This window comes from Ciconia boyciana, chromosome 9 (assembly GCF_034638445.1).
Source record: "Ciconia boyciana chromosome 9, ASM3463844v1, whole genome shotgun sequence".
Lineage (NCBI taxonomy): Eukaryota > Metazoa > Chordata > Aves > Ciconiiformes > Ciconiidae > Ciconia > Ciconia boyciana.
The window spans coordinates 17951264-17976952 of record NC_132942.1 but is presented as its reverse complement, the minus strand read 5'-3'; the positions used below and the strand labels follow the sequence as shown (position 1 = coordinate 17976952).

The 25689-nt window shown below is 36.1% G+C and overlaps 1 protein-coding gene across 1 annotated transcript in view; it reads left to right on the top strand.

Moving 5' to 3' along the window:
• The window catches only part of SLIT3 (slit guidance ligand 3), a 538149-nt gene that overhangs the window by 16536 nt on the left and 495924 nt on the right, over positions 1–25689 (top strand). The window contains exons 3-4 of the mRNA XM_072873643.1: positions 10270–10341; positions 14308–14379. Coding sequence (XP_072729744.1) covers positions 10270–10341; positions 14308–14379 — 144 coding nt within the window. The remainder of the gene's footprint in view (positions 1–10269; positions 10342–14307; positions 14380–25689) is intronic.

Here is a 25689-nt window from a genome sequence, read left to right as displayed (position 1 = left end):
CACCTAAAGTTTGCCAAGTAATTTTTTCTTATTTTTATGTAAAGATGAGGACAGAAGTGTGTTGCCTGCAAGCAGTTCCAGGTCATTTGGACATTAATGTGGGTTATTAACCAAGCACTACTGCAATGGGCTTAAGAATGGATAGCTTATTCACAAAATTAGGGCACTTAACAATGAGAAAACTGATTTTAGAGGTTCAGACAAAGAAAACAATGAGTCATACCTGAGAGCTTTCTGTAATCAGAAGGAACGATCTAATTTGTTTGAATTAAAAGCTGTATCGTGTAGGTGTGTTACAAAAATGTGATGGACTGCAGCACAGAACTTGCACATTCCAGCTATTGTGTGGCTATTTAATTACTATTTAAATGATTCCAGAGACTGAAACTATCCAGTGTCATACATGTGGTGCTATCCAACAACAACAACAAAAATTATTAAATGTTGGATTGTAAATTTGTTGTTATTCTGGTTTAACATGGATAGCAAGCAATATCAAATGGATATTTGGATCCCAGTATTACTGTGTTAATACACTCTGCGCAGTACTCGTTAATGAAGCTATGCAGAATATTTCTGAATCCTTTCAAGAACTTGTGGTTGTGGCAGGGCTGTTTTTTTCTCTACAAATTTTCCTCCACATATGACTTGATCTTACTGGAGATCAGAGAAGGGGGACTGTATTCTCCTACCTACTAGGTAGTTATAGACTGCAGTAAGATCTCCCCTTAACCTTTTATTTAAGTTCAACAAGCTTTCAGCCTCTGTTTGTATGCCATCTGCTACAGCTTCCTGACAGTCTCAGTGGCCCTTTACTTCACTCTCTCCAATGTATCAATGCCTTTCTTGTACTGGAGAGCCTGAAACTGGATACAGTATTGCAGGTGAACTGTCACAAATCCCGAATACAAGACATTAGTCCATTCTTTCAAATTCTTAAACTCCTCTGGCTACACTCTTGCTAGTACAGTCTGGTCAAGGGTGGCCTTCACTGCTGCAAAGGCACACTGCTGATGTTTTGTGGCCCAATGGGACTCCAAGATCCTTTTCTGCAAAGCAACTCCCTTGTCAGTCAGTGCCCCACCCGTAACTGTTGCATGGGCTTATTTTCTCCTAGGTGGAGCACCTTAAGTTTTTTTTTTTTTCTATTGAACTATATTATGTGAAATGTTTAGAGAGTGCCAGTCTTCCTAGAAGTCAGTGTATAAAGAAAAAAAAAAATTCTCATGCTTCTTTACAAAGTCAACTCTTTTAAGAAGAAAAAATAACTTAAAAAAAGAAGTATTCTGTAGAGATGGAATGTACCATCTTTTTTTTTCTAATGAAATTACTTCAGCTGAACATGATTTTGAAGTTTTTTTGTCTTTTTCTTTACAAGTGATGTTCATACTTGCCCAAGTGATTTGGAAACTAATGGAATTTGTGTATTTCATAAAATCCAGTCCCAGGACTTTATTTCCTGCATTGCAAAAGTTGAGATGGAAATATGTTAAATCTGAAGATATGCAGATTGTGCTGCCAGAGGGTTTTAGAGTAGTGTTGTAACTGATTAGTTTATCATAGGAACTCTGAAGTTCTTGGATTGAAGGCATAGGAGAATTGCCAGCACTTTCTATAAGGAATTATAGGCATTTAAGGTTAAGAGGCTAGTGGCAGTCCATACCCATTAAAGACAAATTAACTCCATAGCAGAAATCCTGGAAAATGGTTAAAATAACTAAACAGATACTGGGTGTGTAAAGACTGCAAAGGGTAGCCAAAAGCTACTCTATGGATACATTTGCACATGGGAGTGGATTTTTCTCCTTTTTGATGGGTATGGTTGTTAGCATGTTCCCAAACTTATAAGAACAAAAGTACTCGTAAAGAGAGGAGGGCTTTAGTGAACAATGTTTTTGCCTCCAACCCTGCAGGTAGCTTTCATAAAAATCAAGAAGGTACTCCTTGTCGCTTTAATCTTCTAGGGTGCAGTAGGTAGCCAAATGAACGGCTAACTTACCTGTGAAAATGCATGTTTCCTCCAGTTCAGGTATGTGTTTGTGTTCATAGTTACCTTGCATTGTGATTGGGGGTTGGGAAAACAAATCAAACAGGAAAATTTTAAAGGGATGACTCAGCTGTCATTCTAGCAGGTGGCTTGGATCGACAAAGTCCTTTACCAGTGTAATGGCAAAACAATAAAAGCCTTGTTTCCCAAGAACATGTGCTGCTTGAGTTATTTGGAGGAATTGGGCTAATGAAAAATACCAGTAACTGTTTAGATTCAGGAATCTGGATTAAAATTCAAGTGATAACAGTTGAGCTCCCACATTTTGAATGTTACTGCCAAGTTGATTTATCATGTAAAATAAATCCTTTGGAATGTATTACAAATTAATCATAACAAAGAATGTGTGCTATACCCTCAGTTGCTCTTAAATTTGTGAGGAAATTTATTTTTCTTCTGTTCTTCATAAACTTTTGGAAGTTCCATGAATTGTCCTAGCTGAGGTTTGTTTTGATGTGAGTTATAGATGGTGTGTTGGATCCTGACCTGTTTGGCTCTTAGGGGACAAGAGAGATTTTTATTAATTCCTAAGTGCATTGTTCTGTGTGAGTCTAATGTTATGGATCCCTTGTTGGGAAATACCAAAAAATGAGATGAAGAGAAATGCATCTTCCTTGTAGATTACATGGGGTGTTGGTTTAATCAAGATTCTTTTCAGAGTATTGGGTTTTATGCTGATTTGCTTGTCCCACATGTGACACAAACGTGTATAGCTTTGAGCTGGTATGTGGTAGCCACTCTGAAAACTTAGCAGGAACAGAAACTAAATTTTGTGTTTGAGGTTCTATGACTAGAAATACATACTTACCTTACTTATGAAGCAGTTGGACAGGAAAGAACCCTAGTGCTGTGTAACTTGGGTAAGAGCTGTCTTTTGAAGTGTGTGGCAGTTAATTTTTCTTAAATACAGTATGCAGTTTCTCTACTGCTTGTGTTGAATTCTTTGTTTATTAATATAAATGAACAAACATCTGAGGACTTGAATGAAGTTGCAATTGGTGCTCTAGATTCCCTTCTCCTTAGATAGCAGGTTATTTTCACTTTATGTATTTTCATTTCATGTAACGTCTTCCTAGGTTAAAGACAAATGGATTAATAAATATTTTCCTAAATACAGCCCATTGAGGACTTGTGTTTGTCACTGAGATGCAAAATCAGCTACTGCCATAAAATTATTGGACATCAGAGGTGATCTTCAGTTTTCTTGTTAGGAATGCCACTGTGTTTGCCAGATTGGCACCTGAGAGTCCTCTGAAAGGGAGGAAAACTTTGTTGCTCTAGAACATTTATTGACAGTGAATGGCTTTAACCAAAAGAAATAATTGTGTTTCTTCTAGAAAGAGAACTAAACTTAAGCAACTTCTTTTCTGACCAAAAGATTTAGGCCTGGATTCTGGTGGTTTTCCAGATGAGAAAAAATTGTAAGTTAAAAAAATATATTACGTAGAAGCTTGTGTTAAAACAAATACATCACTTGCAGTAAGACCATCAGGCTGAGAATCTTTTGTGTGCCTGTGAACTTGTACAGTGCCCATACCTCACAGGCTTAAAAACCAAACAAAACCATTAGGGAGTTGTACTGAGAACTAACTGTTTTTTATGCTTTAGTGAGGCTTTTGACTTTGGCTTCTATGTGCCTAGAAAAGCGTAACTAGGCAACCAGAGCTAGCTCCAAAATGGGTAGCTGATTTAAAAAAAACTATAGTCTTGGAAGAGTTGAGGAATTAAGTTAGGGATTCACCTGGCTATGTTCAAGACTAAGTATGATGAGGGCTGAAACTTTGGATTATCTTGGAGACTACAGTGCATAGGGGGTTCAGCAGGTAGCAAAATGACATCTGAGTAATAGGAACTTGCTACAATCTAGTAGTGTTGTTTTGAATTTTTGCATCCTTGTATATAAAAGGATTTGAATTTTGTATAAGGTTTTTTTGTTTATATGTGAGTATTGAATTATTGATTTAAAGATTGTTGCAAGACTTCAGCATTTGATTGCCTTTTTTATTGCCTCTCTTGTAAGAGTTGTAAAGTTTATTGTGGTGGTGATGTATTGTCAAACTCAATTCTGACCTTGTATATTAAAGAAGTATAGGCTCAGAGCTGTCTAAAATGAGTGTGTATTTGCCAAGGTATGTGAGTCTAGAAGACAGAAGCATGTAGTGCTAAGTAGCAAGTGGATTTACTTCTCAAGTCATAAACTTTATACAGTCCAAGGAAGAGGGTGGGGATCGAGAAGAACAATGTCTGGATGTTTTGGAGGAGTTGAATGGCTAAGCAGAATAATTATCAACTGAAATTTAAGTAAAGGAACAGAGGATACCTGTGCATGCCTAGCGCTGTTTGAAGCTGCATAATGGCATGCTCCAGAGAATGTTGGAGATGCTTTAAAGCATTTAAAAGTCTGTCTTAAGTTCACTAGATTGTCTTTAGAGAAGAACGAAAGATGAAGCAATTCAGAGGAATTCTTGCTATGAAGCAGGATTTGCTCCAGTTGCCCCAAACATCCCTGTTTGTAATAAGTGTGTACATTGTATGACTTAATCTTCAACATCTACAAAATATGTATTGAATTAAATTGTTACTAGAACATAGCAGGACATGTTCATGAGTAAAGCTCCCTTTAATAGTTCACCTGAACTCACTTTCATGACATCTTGTACCATTCTAGTCCAATTCATGTTTTTATTCCCACTGAAATATTTCTGTCCATGTCTGTTTTCTTAAACTGCCACTACACCTGCATTGTCCTTAACATGTTTTATGCTAAAAAGAAAAATAGATTGACAAGAGAGACCTAATACCAAAAGCTTTACTAAAGCTGGTATAGATGACAGTTTCAGTTTCTTTTTGAGTGAGTGGTATCAACTTTGCTGCTGACACACCAGAAGAGATCTGTATTCCTTAATGGAGTTTTCTTAGATGTTCTTAAATTATGGGACAGTATGTGTGGGGTGAGATAGATGTGTTGAGTAAGATCTTTTGCCCCACATACTGTGCAAAATGTAGGAATTCTGCACAATAAGAATTTTATGTAGAATGAATGTATCTGCACATAGGTATTTGTTGAAGTTAAATATAAATTAAATTCACCTTTACAGTACAATTTTCGCCATGTCTTTGACCCAAATGATTTCTTTGCAAAGCTGTGTTTGCTTCCAACGGTTCTTATGAATGCTGATGTCTTTGAAAGCCAACCAAGATTAGATGTTAAAGTTTAGCTTTTTGTAGCTGAAACCCACTAGTGAGCCCATAATCAGCTCCCAAACTTTATAAAGGAAACATAAAATATTATGTTGCCCACAAATACCAGCTGTAAACCACTAATGTCTGCATTAGTTCAGTAACTTCACAGTCACAAAGTTTAATTGATTAATGGGGTAACCTGTGGCAATCTGCTTCTTTGCAGCAGTGTTAGACCTTCTGTGAACAGGAGGAGGAAGTGTTACATAGTGGTTCATCGAGGTTTTAGTCTGTTTTTCTTCAAATGGCAGATAAGCCTTAAGGGAGAGCATGCTGGAACAGGCAAATGTTCAGAAGGTAAATACTGCTTTTTAAAACAGAAGTGACAGTTATCAATTAAATGCTAAATGGTTTAAAGAAAGTGAACTTCATGAAGAACGGTTGTCTTAAACTTAGAGCATTGTCCAAGTAATTTTACTTACAGAAATTGAAACCTTTGGTTTAGATACTAACCTTCAGAAGGGATTAATAGGATTATTGATATTATGTATACAATATAGGCTGTGCCAATCTGCAGGAGTAGAGGAAAAAGCAATCTCAAGGTATGTATTGATCAAGGAATGTTAAAGTCTTTTTCAGAATAGGGAACTGCAGATTTTATGAAGAGAAGAATGTTGAATAGCAAGAGTGTTCTTGGGGCTGAAAGTAGAGAGGAATAGAGCTGATATGTGGGATTGGTCTCCCAGACTGGGTGAGAGGGGTGGTGAAGAGATTGCTGTGTATATGACAGGAATGCCGTTTTGCATACACCTGTTCAAGCTGAGTAAAGCTATGCTGAGAATTAAGTCTTATCAAAATGGACAAAAAGCAGGGCCAATGACACTGTGTTGCCCTTAGCTGACTCCTATCTGCCTTGGAGAATTCTGACCAGCTTAATGCTGTGCTTTGCTAGACTTTTCTGAGATACAGGCAAGAGAAAGCTTCTGAAGGAATTATATGAAAAGTAGATGGGAAACATCATGCAAGTAAAACACGCTATTTATGTGTTGCTTACTCCAGACTTAATTCTTTCCAATGCTTCTTGCAACCAGGTCACCCTGGCGCACCAGTGAGTAGTTAATGATGCACCAGGGTGGAAGAACTGAACTGAGAACAGAAGAGGAAATTAAGCTGGAAAATCTGAAAAATGTAGGCAGTGATTCAAAGGTATTCCTGGAGAAAAGCACGATTCAATCAACAGGATAAACACAAATGGAAGAGAACCGCTGGAACATGCAATGAAAGTTCCCTGTAATTGTTTTGTGGGTTTTTTCTTTAATGGACCTTTTTTAAATATAGTTGACATAAGTAAAGCAAGGATACTGTCGTTCTTGTTCATATAGCTGAAATGTAGGGATTTCCCCCCCCCCCCCCCCATCTCCTTATCATTATCCTTAGTTCCCATCTGTGCTAAAGAAAATGATTTCCTCACAGGAGAACATGTTTCTTCTATTATTTAAGTATGTCCTGTGCTAAGATGCATAAACTAACTCTTAAAACTTTATTCTATCTGTTTTTAAACCATTTTATGACTTAAGAATTTTATTAGTATTATTTTGACATTTATCAATAACCATCAGAAATAGATTTCAATATTATAAAACACTTATTTCTGCACTCTAGTGTATTTCACTTCCTGCTTCAATCCTGTTAATGTCTTGCTTGTACCTTAGAAGGATTCACTACAAGATTGATGTTAATGCTTGAAAGACATGCAAAAAATATTATGTATTCTATGCCTATATGGCTTCTATTTTTAATGGCAGAATTCAGTATAAAGTTCTCATTATGGACAACGTGTAGAATTATTGATCTGAATTTTATGGTTTGGGTATTTTTAAAGAGCCCTTAATCTATTCTTTCTTCCTGTTGTCTATGGCAAATTAAGTTGCTGTGGAAAAGGTCTTAAACTGTAGCTGGTTTGTCCCTGGCACAAATCTTGTAAACATATATGCTGAGGTCTTTGTCAGTATGAACTGTGAGCTTAATCATCGCCATTGTGGACTTCTAAGTATCAGACTACCCTCGGTTATGAAGTGTATCAGTAGTCGAAGTATCAGACTACCCTCGTACTGTATTGAATTTAGTTCTTTGTGGTTGGTTTTTTGTTTGTTTGTTTTTGTTTTGTGGGGGTGTTTTTGTTGTTTGGTTTTTGGTTTTGTGGTGTGTTGTGTGTGTGTTTTTTGTTGTTTGTTTGTTTTTTTTTTTTTCTTTTCAATTCCACTAAGTGAATGCACCAGCATGGTAAAATGACATTAAAAGGAGCTTAATTCCATATCGGTTTGCATCTGAGATTTAGGGAACACATGAGAAAACAATTATGTACATTTAGGAATATGAAGAGTTCTTTCCTCAGACGAATGGGTACAATTACCTGTACTCATATAAATATTTACATTTTTGATAAGTGGAGGATAGTATTCATATCAGGAAAAACCTCTTTATTTTTTCATGGTTAGAAGTATTTGGGGAAGTTAGTAGATATACTAAAAAAATCAGTCCTGTTTCTTCTCTGAATATTGAAAATGTACCTTTTAACAAGCTTAAACTTCAAAATATGTAACTGCCTTTATTTGACAATGTGGTTCACACTAGAAAAATTAAATTTGTTACCAAGACAATTGCTTTTCATTTAATGCCTTCGAAGAAGGAAACAATCATTTATGCTTGAACATTCACATATTTCTTAGTAGTAGTTCTATCCTACTAATAGGATCTCATGTGAAGTGAAAAAAGAGCGGCTTAAGTAACAACCATACTGGAAGGCTTGTATGGAACTGCATGTATGATAGAAAATTACTGGAAACTGTGCCAGCCAGGAGCACTTCCCGCCCTGTAGGATGATATATGAATGATTACAAATTATTAAACTGTTCTCAACACTTCAAGAGCTTTCTCATTTTGTTTGCAGTATTATTTGCTAGGCACTTAGAAGCCATCCTAGACAGCCATCTATGCAGCATTTTTCAGAATACAAACATGATAGTTGAGGCATTCCTGGAAGTTATGACTTCTACCCCTTCCTTGAATTCCATTTTGTACCTAGAGAAATAATCAACTTGAAACAGCACTTAGGAACACCCATCTGATTTTCAGAAATTATTTCAGGGTCAAGGTTTGTGCAGGTGTCAGATGATTGCCAAATGTACTTAAAAATTATGCTGTAATCTTGCTTTTTGTCATTGATTTTTACTAGAAATGGAACCTTCTAAATACAAGGGAGGTATATCCCGGTGCATATTAATGCATAGGAAAAGCCTCTACTTCCTGCTGTGGATTTGTGATCTTGTATTCTCTTTCAGAAAATGAATGTCTAGCCTCATGGCTAGTTTTTCATATGAGATTGTTTTCATTCGTTGGCAGTAGACAACAAAATTTGTCAGAATGTGTTGTTTACAATCTCATGATCTTTAGAAAAAATACTGAATGCTTTTTTGGCATGAAAACTGTTACCCCAAAGGCTTGTATTTTTGATATTTAGCAGCTTTTGGTAGACATAAAATATGACTCGGAAGAAAAAAGTTTACTCCAATATTAGAAAATTTATTTTTCATAAAAGGCTTCTCCTATCTATGAAACTGACACACAGAACAAATTTGTGGTGACATGATGGAGAGTATATCTGTTTTTATTAATTCGAAGTTTGCTGTATATTGCTTATTATGTTAAAATAAGAATGGCTGTAGACCAGGAAGAAAGAGTAGCTGTTTGTCTTGTCCCTGTAGGTTAGCACTAGGTAAGGTAGAACAATCTGGATGGAAAAAACCCAAACAAACCCCAAACAATGGGACATGCTCCACTGGAAGAACTTTAGGGTTGCCTAGCAAGTACTTAGGGTGCCTAGAGGAGAGAAAACAGCCAACACAGGACCTATAGCACCAGCAGGTATTTGGTGTACTATTTTGAAATGAAATGAGAGAAAGACTCTTTACGTTGGGAAACAAAAGGCGTTATTCTTCATTTGTTGTGACTCTAAAGGCACCAAAGTTAGTGTACTGAGAGCTATACTTAAGTATAGGATCAGTCTTGCAAGAAGGATTAGTTTATGAATTCCTTTCTTTTTAATTTGTCTCTAGTTTGAATTAAATAGAATTTGTCTCAAACTAGAATGATTTATTTTGATGTCTATTCTATTAAGATATAAGTTTAGACATGAAATTCTTAGGTATTTTTGGTGTGCTCACTCCAAAGAGGAGCTGCAGAATAGTGGGTAGCTCAAGGTCTGGTTACAGTGGGTTTTCCCTGTCACGGAAAAGAAGCCAGTTAGCTATTAATTGTGAATATAGAGCATAATACTTGGTATGTGACGACAAGAGGAAAACGTGTCGACGCATAACAAAGGTGTTAGAAAATTGAGAGTTTAAAGACAGAATGTAGGAACTGGCAAAGGGTGAACACACATGGGAAACAGGTCAGTGTGATTAACAGTATCTTCTGAAAACCAGCATTTCCAAAAAGCTGGGATCAGGAGTCTGCCCAATTAGGATGCTTGAAAAAAAACATAAGCTCTACTGTAATTTTGTGAATCTTTCAATCATTTGGGTAGGCCCACACTTAGGAGTCACTAAAGTAAGTTGTTCTCCCCTCAAGCTCTGTGTCGCCTAAGTTTCTGTGGCAGGCTAGACTCACTTGGCTTTAGAATAACCCCACAGTATGATCTTCATTTTGGGGCAGGGTACTCTGTTTCAGCTGTATTATACCAATTGAGTCTTGAATATATTTAGCCTCTTACAAGATTGTAGTCTTGAGGGAGAAAGCAGCATATAGTGAGCACCAATACTAGAAATAAAAGTAGAAGAAACTTCGTGTATGAGAGCAACATACTCAGAGGAGGAGGCAAAGTGCATCAAGATTGATGACTTGCTTTTTGAGATTTTAGTGGAAAAATTAGTTTGTACAATTTGAGCAGCTGATAGATGCTCCACTGATGGAGATACTTTCTGCTAACGGAATTTTGGACATCAGTTATAGTGCCTGAATGCTGGTTTCTTTTTCTCCTGCAGTGATCTAGAAAAAAACAATATCACAAGAATCACGAAGATGGACTTCACAGGACTGAAGAATCTCCGTGTCTTGTGAGTATAACACAAAACTTGTCTTTCTTTACAAGACTATTTTAAAGTGCGAGTACTAAGAATGTCCATAATTCTAGAGATCAAATGGTAGTAATTTCTGCATATTATTCAGTTATTAGTGTTCTTTTAAACCAGGCACCTGGAACAGTTTGTGATGTGAAACAGTACATTTTAGTTCCATACTAAAGTCTGAATGTAGTTTCAGAGTGATTTAGTTGTTTGTGTTTCTCACTGGCTTTTAATAAATACTGTGGTAAAAATTTTGGTCCACTTTACAATCACTTATTCATAAATCAATTATACTGAAACACTAGCAAACAGAGCTTTCAGATTTTGGTCACTTTAAGGTACAGTCCCATTAATAGCACTTTTGCAGAAGATTAAGCAGAACTTTATTAAGGATAGTTGATAGCTGTAGAAGTTGTACACAAGGAAATCTGTGAATTTTTTTAGTCTAATATGAAGTAATAAATACAAAAATTTTAGGTAGTGCTGTCTATTGATCTAAAAGTATCAGTCAAGAGCTTAACTGTACTTCTAAATGGGCCTTGAACATCAAAAGGGGAAACATCAGTCTACACAATTTGTCATTCCTGATTTCCTATTTTCTCTTCTATGAACCTCAGACGGCACCACTAATTTAGTGATGCAAATTAGGACTATCATAGATACATATTGTAGTTATATGTAGTCCTTTTTTTTTTTTTTTAGAGAATAATCTTGGGTTAAAAGAAGAAGAAATAGATTTTGAAGCTGTTTCAGTCCTTTCAGGAAAAGGTGGAGGTTCTTTCTATTTCAAGTAAATTAATTTTTTTCCCTAGAAATTTCTCTAACAGGTTTTCTGAATTACATCAAGTAATTTAGATCCCCTTCACATCAACATAGAAGCAGACATAGATATTGATGCCTCTGCCAGAAATGTTGTGGGGATCTGGTATTTGCTTTGTGGAAATGAGATTCATTGCATTATTTTTATACGTGAAATCAAATATATAGCTTTAAATATTTGGGCATGTATGAGGGGGAAAAAAGGCCAATGAGAGAAAATAGTTTTGAATGTAATGTAACGAATTAGTTGAGACTAAGCTCTTCGGTTCTTAGTGTTTCTGGAGCTCTCATTTAACTGTTGGTTTCTGACTTCATTGGGCTTGTATTTGGGCACTGAGTGCTACTGTAGTGATGCAAATTTGCAAGTTTCGCAGTGGGAAACATTGCTATGTTATTGGGGAGATCATATATGCATGTGTGTAGATCTGTATGTTTAAAAGCTGTGGCTGAGATTTTTTTATTGAAAATGCTTCTGAAACCTGAAAGGTGTGTGTTTATGTTAACAGTAACCAATGGGTAACATTCAAATTCTGTTTTTTCTTTTACCAAAAAAAAATTGATATCTAGTTCTGTTTATCAGTGCCATTTATGTAATAGTTACTACATTCTTTTGTGTGTGTGCCATCTAGTTCACTAGCAATATTTTGCTGAACTGTTGCGCTTAATTCCAAGTTTTAGTGACCAAGACAAAAACCTAATCTTGAGTTGATCCCAGCACTGACAGAGGCAGGTTGGTTTTACCACTCTGGCCCTTTCTTCTGAAACAAACAGCTATCAGAAGTTACAAAACACACAAGTAATCTCACCAGCACCCCCTGAAAATTCCTTTCTGTAATTCTTAAGATTGCCCTCTACAGTTGAAGTTTTCCTTTGAGTATTTTCTAAAATAAGTCCTTAAAACTGCAACTGTTGAACTGTTACAGTTATTTAGTGATAATTCAATCAATGAATTAATTTAGGCTTGCCAATGAAAAGGCAAGTCTTTTCTCCTGCTACCGTAACACCTTTGAACAAGTTGTCATATACTAAGAAGACATTTCAAATCTATTGGAAGACTTCTCGTTCCTATAGTGTTTCTCTCGTCTCTAGTTGTGGAGTCGTTTAGATTTCCTTGGTTCCCATCCCAACTGTCAATACCATTTTGGAAGTCTATTAAAATACATGTACTAAACTATCATTAATGTCAGTAGTTGTTTTGGTTTGGTTGGTTTTTTTTATAGCGTCAGACATTGCCTAATGCCGCTGCAGTAATTTATACTGAATGCCCTTAATGATAAGAAAAATACACAACTGCCATCTTTACACTCATTTTTTGTTCTGTGTTCGCTACAGGTTTATGTAACATGTTTGTTCAGCCTTTGAGTAGTGTGGTGTTTGCCACAGAAGTCATTAGGAATAAAACCAGAATATACCTATTAAAAATATTTTTTTTAATTGGCTTTTTCTTCCAATGTAAGACCATCTGAAACCCAAGACATGCCATTTCACTGTCTGCTAACATACCCATTTTTGTTCACTGTTGCATATTTCCCTGTTCTCCATATTCCTGTCATATATGGTATGTGTTTGTGGTTTTTCTTATTTTACTTTGTGCAGCTTTTACTTTGTGCACTTTTGGTCTCTAGAAGTCCTTCAGATTTTTCTTATTTTGTCTTTGCTTTCTCTTATGGTCTCTTTATAATTCTGGTTATTCTACATTACTGACACTCTATTTTTTCTTCTTTTTTTTTTCTCCATGTGTGATGGGGGTATAGTGGGAAGCACAGAAATATGAAACCTGTCCCAGAATTCCTAGAAAGGTAGTCTACTCCTGTTTTCAGACATCAGAATAAGGACAACAAACGAGCAATCCAGAAACTGGTAGAACAGTACAACAGGAAAAAAGCTTCCAGTCTCAAACTGGCAACATACATGCAAAATATTCCTTTGTGCACCTTTTCCTTTTATCCCTTATAACTTCATCCTTTTTTCCCTTTCCTCATGCAGTTCCCCTTCCCCCTCCCCCTTTTAGGAACATGCCTTTCTGATTCACATGCTTGGGTTTTTTTAATTTTATTTTTTGATCCTCATATGTGGTCTTAGCTGTGGAATACTCCTCTTGCTGTCTGTCCTCAACTGCTATCCAGTTGAACAGCTCTGAGCATCTTCATAGGATTGAGTGCAGAGGAGTGGCTGTTGAGAACAGGCAAGAATAGTGCTTTTTCACTAGTTAGTCTTGGCTGAGCCCAGACTTACTGTATGTTAAGTTCGTCCTTTCTGTGTGTTAGCTAAAGCTACATAAAATGTTCAGAGAACCTAGAGATTTAGCCTATGCATCTGAGTGCTCTTAAAGAAGCAGAAAATAGGTGTGTGCTGGAAGGCAGCACTGAGAGGAGAAAAAGGTTGGCTTGAGTGGGACTACTGGTATAGTGGACTATTCCTTGGCTTCCACTTTACCTATAACGAGCATTTCTGCTGTGTAAATGAATAGTTGTTTCCTGCACAGTGTAAATCAAAGAAAGTCAGTCTCCGTTGCTTATAACTTATCCTTGTCTCAGCCTCAGGGGCTGAAGAAAAGCAGGGTCAGACACAGGGGAAACCTGGGAGTTTTCCCTTACGTTTTTGCATCCTGTTGTACTGCGGGACTGTATACAGTTGTCACACATAGCTGCCATGGCTGGATTTCTGGAGGGATGGAACCACTTTGGATTACTTACAAAAGGTTTACTCTGGGGCAAGCCTGAAATCTTTGCAGAACATAAAGGCTGGACAAAAAAATATGTTGAAATTGAGTGGGTTCCTGCTATGGGCTATAGGAGTCAGTTGTCTCAGTTACATTACATAAACTGAGTTTTATACTAAGGATGTAACAATCGGCCCCTAGACCAACACCTTTCTGAGCATATTGGTTATGGTTATAAAAGTTTAGGAACAAAAATGTTTACCAAATCTGGCAGTCAGGAGGCAATTTTTGAATCTCTTTCGTGTTAGTGACCAAGAGAAACAGTGTTGTTCTGTCCAGATTTTTTTTAATAATCTCTAATTATAACTGTTACTGGTACTTCTGTGAAAAGCAATTTTGTAGCATGTGTGAAGAGAAGTGGGGAAGGTCTTTTATTTTTTTTGTCTAAAAATTAACTGGTATTTTTGGAATTGCAGACACTTGGAAGAAAATCAGATTAGTGTGATAGAACGTGGAGCATTTCAAGATCTAAAACAACTTGAACGGCTGTAAGTATCTCTGTTTATATACCTATGGAAAATCTACAGTTTTTCTACCTCACTGTTAATGGTCATTCATGATATTTCATGATTAAAAAATCAATTTCCTTTAAGAAAGAGACAGATGGGTACCTGCCTAAATTAAAGTATGCTCTTAAATACAGTTGAATTTATATTGCATGATAGCTAATACTTGAAATAAAATGTACAACTGCTTGCCAAGAAAACAGAACTGTCAGTGACACCAGAATCTTATCAACATTATCAAAAGGACATTATCTGGGCAACTCTTAAAATTGATATGTAGGTGAATAAAGATTTGTTTATAATAATTTCATATTACTATATATTGTGTGTATATATATTTGTATTTTTTATATATATATATATAAAATTCTATGCTAATGGAAGTTGCAGTTGTCTCCTTTGAGAACCATGGTATTTCTAAAACTGCCTTTAGACTTAATTTTCTGATTAGCTTCGTTACCTTTAAAGTTGCATAATGCCACTAATACTAGTGGATTCTGGGGTATCATGCTAGACTTAGTGGAGAAAAGACTGTAGATTTCTGCTGCTTTTGATAGCAATTACATTTATTTTTTTAAAAAGGTGAATATAAGAGGTCTTTTAATACAGAATCTGATTTATAGAAAACTACTGGCCCTGCAAGACTATAAAATTAAATATCAAAAAGTACAAAAGTAATGCTATATCCAGGTGCTACTCTTAGTTGGGTGCATTTAGCATTATCGTGAAGCTAGGTTAATTTTGTCTGCTTATGATGGGAGCAGAACAAAATCTCTGTAATACTGAAATACTTCTGGGAATTATTCTTTGTTAGAGGTAGCTGACTAGAAAAAAATCGCATGCTGGTTTGGAATGTCTGTTTGTTAAATGGAGAAGCAGGTTTTTTTATGCTTGATTGTTAACTCAGTTATCTGCAAGGCATTTGTTGTAGGACTTGGTATTTTCTAATTGATATTTTCTAAAGCAGCTTTTGAGACTTAAGTTCCTGCTAGCAATTGTTAAGAGAAGTCTGGAGTATTGAGCATGTGCTGTACTAAAACCGTTTCAGATGATCTCAGGATTAGATTTGCATTTAAGTTGTTTAACTAGTGTGTTGAACTTTTTAAATGAATTTACTCAAGATTTTTGTCTTGAATTAGAAAGCTCCATTTATGGCAATAAGAGAGATGAGTTTTAAATTCTGATTATAACCCATTTTTTCAGTTCCTGGTACCTATATTCAATTAGAAAGCACTTTCAGGACAAGAGTTTGCCATAGCTGACTTAATTCACATTTCTTGGGCAGTAAAAATAATAACCAGATAATTTTCCAAAATTAAGCATAGCCTGACACTGTAGAAAAGTTTATTCACATTATAACTCATTTTTGAGAGTCAGTGTCCTAACTACCATGTCCTAGTTTTAAGCTCATTTTATATATGTGTGTGTGTGTATTTTTATATATATATATATATATATAAAAATATATAAAAATCTTTCTCATATCTCTATTTAGATAGATTTAGTTAAACTATGAAATGAGTTTTGAAAAAAATCTGGGAGAAGGGCTAGCTATTAGTAACCAGAAATGATACTCATCTTAATGTGTTGTTTTTCTGTAAAGCCTGCTCTGTTAGCAAATGAAAATAATGTATTTTCTGAAACCAGAAGTTAGGAAATGTGATACCTTTAATAGTGTCTGTTTAAGTATGTGATGTTTGAAAGTCTTACTTTTTTTTTTTTTTTCCTGTGCAAACTCTTAACTTGGCCTGTTAAATATACTGCATCTCTGCTTTTCTTTTAGGATTGCCTGTCATAAAAATATTTCCTAAATGAATGTAGTATGAAAGGGAAGCCTGGAAACTTGCAACTTTTTGGTATTTTAGCTTAAATCATTTTTAGGACAAAACTATAAATCTAATTTTTTTGCTATGAGTCAGTAGGCTTTGGAGAATGAACTGTGGAAAGTTTGGTGTAACTTATAAAGGCTAAATTGCAACATTTTAGGTAATAATAAACCTATTTTATTGTCAAACATTGCAAAATGTTAATGAAGAAAGTATGATGGTTGATTTGAAAAAAACCTGGCTTTTTTCCATTTAATTTATTTCAAATAACAAATAAAAATTGCTTATATTGCTTCGATTTTGGAATAATGTTCTTTTTTGATCTATTGAAGTGGATGCAAAAGTAATCATTAACTTCTTTTTAAACAAAGCAGCTGCATTGGGTCGGACTTTAAAAAACAGGAGTAATTTCTATTCCTGGCAAAATACCATACATAAAGGTCTTTCATTCAAAGTAACAGTGGAAATATATTGTTCCACTCCCTGCCCTATGGTAATCATTCCAAGGGCATAACCTTAGGTGAGTATTATTTTAGCTCAATACATTTTCACTTGTCTAGATATTGAAGCAAATCCATCATTATTAACTGAGTAAATTAGCAGAATTTCCTTTGAAATGTCCTGCATAACAGTCTAAGTAAATTTTAAATAAAATGTCTGTAAAACTGTTAGCCACTGCTGCCAAAACCACCATGATAATGACTCTCTAGTTATTTGGATTTTACTCTGGGTTTTTTGGGTTTTTTGTTTGTTTGTTTTTGGTTTTTTTTGGTGGGATATTAATGCTCACAATATCAATGAAGCATCTAAAGGGCAATATTCTGCCCTATATCTGAATAATGCAAAATTGTATATTAGCTTAATAAAGTCTGGCAATATCAGTTGAAGGAAGCACGTAATGCAAGTTATGTTAAAATGACAGCACAAAGGTGAGAAATGATGTGGAAGGTAGAAGCAACTTCTTACTTTGGCATATTTTTACTCAGCTTTCCAAATACGCATTAATTTTGACCATTGCCTCTTAGCAAAATTCACTGGTTTTAGTATAAGTTGTTCTGCTGAGTCCTAAGATTCAGAATTCTTGAGAAGATCCAGTGGTACCATAGTGGAAAACCAGAAATGTTTCCAGTGGCTTTATTCCAATAAGTTTATATAGTTTTATTCCAAAACACAAAGATTAGTGGTGAGGTAGCTGACCATAAAAAGTCAAGCAGTTAAGAGACAACATTAATAGTTATAATCCGTGCATATAGCTTACTACCTTCTATGTGTTGTACTGTTGTTGAGCCTTAGACAAACCAGCAGTGCTCTTGTGCAGTGTAATACTGAAGTGGAGAAACTAATAAAGCTTGTAGAGCCTACGTGTCAATGTGACTTGTATGTCTGAGGTGCTAGAACGACTTCAGTATGGCTCCTCCTGGCTTGTTAGCTTCTCCCAGGCTTCTCTAGCTATTGCCTTGCCTTTGGCTCTGAAGTGCTGCTTTCCAAAAAATCCTACTAATTGATGTTGAATGATAGACTTTGCAGGGCAGATATGTGCATATGTTCAATAAGAGTTTAAGAAGCTATGGAAATGTTCTGATGAAACTCGAAAGTGCCAGTTGTAAATTTTGATAGTCTGCCCCCCTTGCCAGAAGCAGGGTGACAATTTTAGAACAACACTTGTGCCTGTTGGTGTATGGTAGGTTTCAGAAAATTTAGTTCTTTTTTTCTAGTTCCCTTCTGTGTGTTTTTCATAATAGTTAACTGAAAAAGGTCTGACTTTGATCCTCTTTCTGGTTTTGTTTTCTGTGGTTGGAAGTAGTGTGCATATGCCCATACAAACACAGTGCTATACTGGCACAATTTATTTTGGATTTTAGCATTTCAGCTGTATGCTTTGCTGTTAACACAAGTGTATGATTTTAAGATAAAATTATTATGAAATTTCGTATGCGAAGAGGATCAAGAATAAAAAGGCATACTGGTGGGCCTAAAAGATGAACTGAAATTTCAGCCAGATGTATGTCATGCATTTATGTGAAAAATGAGGCAGGATGTAAGACACCAACTGATCCTGACTTTTCCACGGCCAACTGCCAGAAATTGTCACGTAGCTGTATTATCTTCAAAAGACTGGACTTTGGCTGATGGCTGGTTCATTCTACTCAAATTAGTGTCTTTAGCTAGTATAAAAGATCTCAACATCTGAAAACACTAAAAATGTGTTTTTGTTGTTTAAAGCAGGGGGGGAAATGTATAAGCATGGCCAAATCAAATCTTTTCAAAGTTGGGAAAAATAATTAGTTAAAAAAAAAAAAAAAGCTAGAATCCAGATTTTAACCCTAGCATATACCTGTATGGTCTTGGTTCTGTGCGTGCTAAGACAGAGGTCTAAATGGAAATTGTATTTGACCTTTAACTGCAGAGATGCTACTGTGCATTGAGTCTTTGTAAGCAGCTTCCTAAATGCTTGATTAAGGTATTAAAGTATATTTATTTGGCATAGTGTACTGTAAAATTGCTGTTAGTGACCAAAGATGCTAAGGAGAAGAATAAATTGCTATGTGATGCTTCACAATCTGGATTTCATAAACTGAGATTGAACAGGCTTTAAATAAATCATGTAATACAAAAAGCATCTTCCATAATTAACATGCTGAGTGGAAAAATTGCTAAGTGCTTCAGAGTAGCAGGCAAAATAATAAAAGCATTGGACAGTTCTTTGCTGTTGTAAACAAAAGCTTATTGCAGATCTTTGGCAGCGTGGACAAATCTATAGTGTTTATACAAGGTTTGCAGTGTGTGCAGTTTATATGTTTTTCTGGAACTGCATACGCTACAGTTATTTACGAAGCCATATGGATTTGTAAATATGTAAGACAGTTTGAATGTAACCTTTCAGAAAAAAGCTTTATTGTTTTGTGTCTCCGTTCCCCTATGACATTATGGATAACATATCTAATTGGAAATCGGTGATCATAAAATGCTTCTCTGGAAATGCTAGAGAACAAAGACACACTAAAATGGATTTAAAACTGTGATCTGATATTTAATCAATTTTATTACTTGCATACTTCCCTCTTCCTCAAACTACCATGCATAAGTTGGTGTACTACCAGGTTTGCTACCAAACTCCCCAGGAACAAGTGGTGATTTAGGAGTGGGAAATGATAACCTTTTGCCTGTATTCTGCTCCCAAGACAGCTCTTTACACTTGGCCTTTCCCCTCAAAGGAGGGTGTGAATGGTAAATTGGGGCAGCTTGAAGCATCTTGAAGCTATGGTGTCTTTGCATTCATACCAAAGACAGTAGCATCCCCCATTGATTCCTGAGAAAGTGGGTGTAGCATATGTCAAAACTTCAGTTAATCTTTGATACTGGGCAGAATTACTGCTGCAACAACTCACCATCAATAGGTTAAAATGAACCTGTCTAATCCCAGATCACAGTCTGTGTCAGTGATGTAATCTTTTGTAAATGGGGGAAACCAGTTTCTAACGGAGACCAGTTGTAAACTTAACCACTCTTTACGGGAGCTGGCAAAGAATATAAAAAACTGATATTCAGTTCGTGGTGCTTTCAAGTGTGTTCTTGTTCTCCTGATTGGAAGAATAGACCAATACTTACTTCTTGCGCTGCCTGCATCTGTGAGCTAGCAATATGAAGCTCCTTGCTGCATTGGCTGATGACTGCAAGTTCAAGTAATATTTATTGATGTCGGTTAATATTTAATTAATATTGTTAATAATGCTTGTCCCATATCTTCTGATAAATTATTCCAGTTTAAAAAAAAAAAAGGAATCCTATAACCAACATCTGAAAAAGCAGTCTCTTTTACCTTGCATTTTCAAGAAAAGTTTAGCATTGCCTTTCAAGTGACTGTCTGTGTGACTGCTTACATTGTGAGATGTCCAACACGATGAGCTAGAATGTTTTGGGTGTGAGTATCTGAAGGGGTGTTATTGGTTTTATTCCTGGATGCCAATGGAACAATCATGGAGAATGGAGCATGCTGTACTGCAGAATCTTCCTAGTGTTATTTGAGTCACGTCCATTCCTTTTTACTCTCCAGTTTGGGGTTTGTCCCAAGGCTTTCCTTTCAGATAATCTCTCTGAAAGATACATGGGTAAATTATGAATTTATTTGGAGTGACTGATTTAACTTGCATGGATACAGCCTTACTACTTTCTTCCAGAATTGTGTTGTTTTGGAGTGTGGGTCTTCCCTTTCAAGTGGCCATAATGTAGTTTTTACTGCTTAAGTGAGGACCATATTATTATAACTACTTTTAGTAGTCTGCGTAATTTTCTGATGCTGATAGCAGTAGAGTAGCAGCAACACCCTTGTATAGCAGCTTTCTAAGTTCATGAATTCCCTCATCAACTTGCTGCACAAAAAGAATTCCACAGTTTGATCCTTCTTCTGACTCAGAACCAGAAGTCTAGAGGAAGACTAAATCTTCTCTATGTTACTTGTACTCTGGAGGAGTATGCACTTACCCTTTCTACAGAGTACAGGAAATCATACTCCCTGTCTCTACCTTTTGTCTTAGTCTCAAAGAATGGCTGTCCCAGAATGACATCATGAGAGCTGTGTTTGAGTTCTAGTTCATCATGTGTGGCAGAAGCCAAGCAAAAGCTCTTGGTTTCTAATGTCCACGTGAAGAAAAAAGGTGACTCCATAAGTGTTCATGTATTGAGGCTGTGTGCAAATTCATCACAGTGATATATTGCATCTTCCTGTGGTATCGTGCAGTTCTTTGGGCATCTGCTTGAGAGGTGCTTCTTGGGTTTCTTTTCTGGGCTTGGATTACTACAGGTTTTACTGGTCTCTGTCATTACTTCTGCTTTCTCATTATTCCACCATGCGTTTGTTGCACCAGGTAGTGCTAGTCTGAGTGCTGTGATCTTCTACCTTGTGCCATCTTTTCACGTATTGTAAAAACAGAGTGATTTGCTGTTCCCCACACAGCCAATGTCTTACCACAGAACTGTTCTGCTATCTCTTGTGTGTAACTAGTCTTCACCAATGCTTTTCCTTTCTTCCGAGGGGAAAGAGTTGTCTCTGTGTGCTTGTGGGCGTGGTAACTTTAAACCTGGGATGTTTATAACTCATTCTTAGAGCTGACAGTCTCTTCTCTGAATATAATCTTGGTACCCTCCATTAAATCTTTCCAATTACTGGTAGATAGATTCACCAGTCCTCCAAACCATAGGTATTGTTTCCAGCCAGACGAAACATTTTGGAGCTGGCTTGACTCATTTGACTGGCTAAACTATGAGCCAAGACCTCAAGCCTTGTCCCTTCCTTCTTAAAGAGCAACTTGGATGAATTTGCCTCTTGTGCTCTTGGAGTTATCTGTAAAATAATCTGCATGATAAATATTAACTCTGTTAGCAGAGTGACTGAGACCCAAGCCACTCCATCTCTCATCACCCTTATATAGCCTTCCAGAAAACTGCTTCATGGTCAGTTTTAATCCAAATGTGCACTCTGAGGAATTCTAGAAGCACCTTATGAGACTGAGTGACTGTGAAATAATACAGTAGATGCAATTCAGGGTTGAAGAACAGGGAAATGGGCAAGGTGGTGGTGGGGTAGGGAAATCCTAAAACGTTGGAGCTCATAAAAGACTAAAATAGAAGTTCACAGACAGTCATCAGAAGGCTGGCTATGTTTGTGAAAGAGATATGCATTGAGGGCCACTAAATATGCGAAATCTTCATCCAGCTAAGAAGTCTAGCTGAAAAAGGTCGAAAGCTAGCAAAGCTGGTAGAGGAGTATTGTACATGCTTGCCCTATGCTTATGCCTCTGTATGCATCTGCATGTTGCCACTGTTGGAAATAGGATACTGATCTAGGTGGACGGTAAGTCAGTTCCAGTACTGGATGGTTTCTGATTTTCATCTGTTGCAAGAAACTAAACTACTTATCTTTTCCAGGCCTTATTCTGCTTCTACTGAACTAGCTGCCTACAGTTTAGGTTTTAGGGATATGCTGTCCTTTTCGTAGAGAGGGTTGAGCCACTTCGGAAAGTACCACTGCTTTTTCATGTCTAGAGCAGAGGTGTTTAATGCACTTCCAGCTGCCCTTCACCCCACTAAGAAGCTCACACCGGATATCTGTGATATATTAAAAGAGTGCTATCAAGTCACCAATAAGGAGTTCCTGTTTCCTATAAGACTTTCTTAACAAAACCCCAGGCAAAATCAGCAGCTTCCCTGAAAAATGTGGATGATAATGAGAAGATAAAATAATAGGTACAAATTTTATTCATGAGATATGATGGAAACTGCTATACAAGATGCAAATGGTGGATTACTTAGCTGTGTGGTTGATACCTCAGTTTACATTTAGAATCACACAGGACAAAAACAGTAGCAAGAACGTGGTAGTTCTTGGTATATATATGGTGTGTGTGTGTGTCTACAAATAAAAAGTAAAATAGTAAAATAGATATTGACAGCTTGAGCGTGAATAGTACACTTCAGTAAATCATTGGGGAGGAATATAAGCGCTATATCTTACCAAGTCACATCTTGGCTCAAGCTGACAGCTCACCTTTATTAGTTCTTGGAAGGAAAGAAGGAAGCTCATTAATTTTGTATTGCTTTTGATTCAGCTTTATGTGCTGCTCTTGGCTTAAACAGTCAACATAAATGTTCCCCAGATATGGCTCACATACTTCACTTATCTGTCAGTATTGCGCACTGGCTACTCTGGAAGATTTCACTGAAATTTATTTTTCTTACACTACTTAACTGCCAGTAATTTAGAGAAACATTAGTCATTTCTGTAAATGACATACTAGATATGGTCAGGAAAGATTTTTTTTTTTAAAAAAAAGAATTCTCTCTTTGCTGTTCCCACAATTCAAATATACAGTCAATATAAAATTATGGGGGAAGGGGAATTTGCAACTATTAGTCCAAAAAGTTGTTCTTGTTGGAAAGGAATGTTATCAGATCTCCAGTACATACATTTCCATATAGAGTCAAGCTTTTCACAACAGTTAAGGACCAAAGAAAATGGGACTCAAGTGTGGCCTATTTCATGCAGACAATCAGTTCATATAGTGAATAATGTACTCTATCATTTATATTAAATTTTCAGGAAAATGTTACTTTGTTTTGGCTATAGCAGAATGATACTGTCCAGTAATGATAAATCATCTTTCATATCTAGTGTGAGTAATAAATGCACATCCCAGAATGAAGTGTCCTTAAAGCTTTAAGATCATCCTAACATTTTTGAAGTCCAAAATACATGAATTTCCATTTGATTTTTGTTGATTTCCTATCTAGTGCAACTGTAAGTTTTAGCCTTTCCTTGAGAATCTTTTGCTGTTGACTGTTACAAAGTAGTCCAGTTGTGTGTGATGTTAATTGCTAGGGTCTTGGTCCATTAAAGCTTTCTAAGAACTAGCAGTTGTCCACTTTAAATGCCAGTGCAACTTCTTGCAACTCTGAAAAGCTGCTTGGTCCCAAGTGCAAGACAGGACAATGCATGTTCAAAAAAAATTTTATTTGTGTAACAAAAACTGTAGCCACAGGTTTGGTCAGTAGTTATTCATAAGTACTTACTGAATTTCATTCAAAAGATGTACCACAGGGCTGAGGTATCACTATAACTTTGAAACAAAAGAATTCACACTATTTTTCAGAAAGGCAAAATAGAAAGTGTTTTGGGGGCAAGCTACTAACATCCTAAGAATATATATTATATTCAAGGTCAGAACTTCATATTGTATAATTGTGCAACATAGTGAGCATGAGATTTATATGCATGCTTCTGTAATGTCCATGTCAGTATCTCAAGATTAATTAGTGTTTACCTTCTCATGTCAATAGGGACCTACAGGTAGAACTTGGGGTTTTTTTTCAAGACACAGTGGTTCAAGTGTAAGTATAGAACACTGGTGTAGTAATACTGTGATGGAAAAAATAATAAGCATGAAACAACTTGTAGAAGCCAAACCTGGTAATTCTTAGAGGTACCCAGTCTGCTTTTTGCCTATGCATAAAGTCAGTTTCCTGTTTAGTGTCTTGATAAAGCTGGCCACATTTCTATTTCAAAATATTTAAGTAGTTTAAGCCACATTGTGAAAAGGTCAGATAATTTTTAGAAACTTCACTGGAAACATGACTCTTACAGAAGAGTAAGAAAAGCTTTAACATGAAAAAATGTATTGGGGCCTTTTTTGGAGGCATACTTTGTCATTCTGTGGGCATTGCATACTTGAAAAACAATAGTGCTTAGCCATGTAATGTACTCTGATCATGGTATTACCTCGGATGAGAGGCATCTGCACTTGGGATCTTGATGTTGGGTTTTTTCCTTATTTTAAAGCATATAACTAGCTTTTAACAAAATTAGTCAAGCATTATTTCAAGCATTGAAATATGTGTAATTGTCTTTGTACACAGATGAGCCATTGTTTGACACACATATGGGTTATATGCTTGGAAATAGTTTATATTTCTTATGATAATTTGAGAAAAAAGTAAAAGTTACCTTGTCCTGTTCTATTACCCTGTTAAAAATATTGCAAACTGTCAGTTTGCCACAAAATTCTGTGATTGCTGCGCTTGAAGTTTCAGGACTGAAAAAGCATTTGCAGATTAATTCAGGAAAGAAACCCATGGTCAACTTCGTAAAACTTGCTCCATATCTATCAACAGTAGGTTTGATAATGTGTGTGTCCTTGCACATCAGAAAGACACCTTTTTTGGAACTGTAGTTGATGTGAGTGGCACAAACATACTTAAACAGTAGAAATTTCATTCTTTGCCTTCTACTCTTGATAAATAACTTGCATGAGCTAGATCTTGTGCACACAATCTGGAGATAAAATGGAAAGAACAGGTAAAAAGGAACAAGTGTATGCCTTGATCAGCTAGCGATTTGTCAGTCCTCTGCACTATGTGCTGCTTAACACAGGTGTATACATTTCCTGAAAAATTTGTGTTTATACTGGACCATCTTTATTTAGCAAAAAAATTCTTAAACCTGTAATAGTGATAAACTAGTTCAAAGATTAATCCCTGCCACTCTCTCATCCATAAGTCAAGTGAAGAACAACTATATTTCTTTATGTGTTTATTTTTTGGGAACTGTTGTTGGAATAAATTTTTAAATGATACAGTAGCTGTCACTTCCTTACCCTTTGGGGACTATTCAGTGAATGAAGTAGTTGTGAGAAACCACTTACAATGATTCTTTGAAGATGTGTAGATTTGTAGATGTGTAGTGGTTATATCTTCTAATTGGGTATATGCAGTTGGGAAAATGATAGTTCCCAATAACTGTGTTTATGTACTGTGGACTCCTAGAGGGCACTAATATCCTCAAATTTCATAGTTTACTATGTTTGTCTGTAGCACGTAATTATATAGTTACATATTAGTCAGCCTTTGCTGGACAGACAAACTTTTTTGTTATTGCTGATGCAAGAGTGAAGCTTTTATTTCTTTTGTAAACATT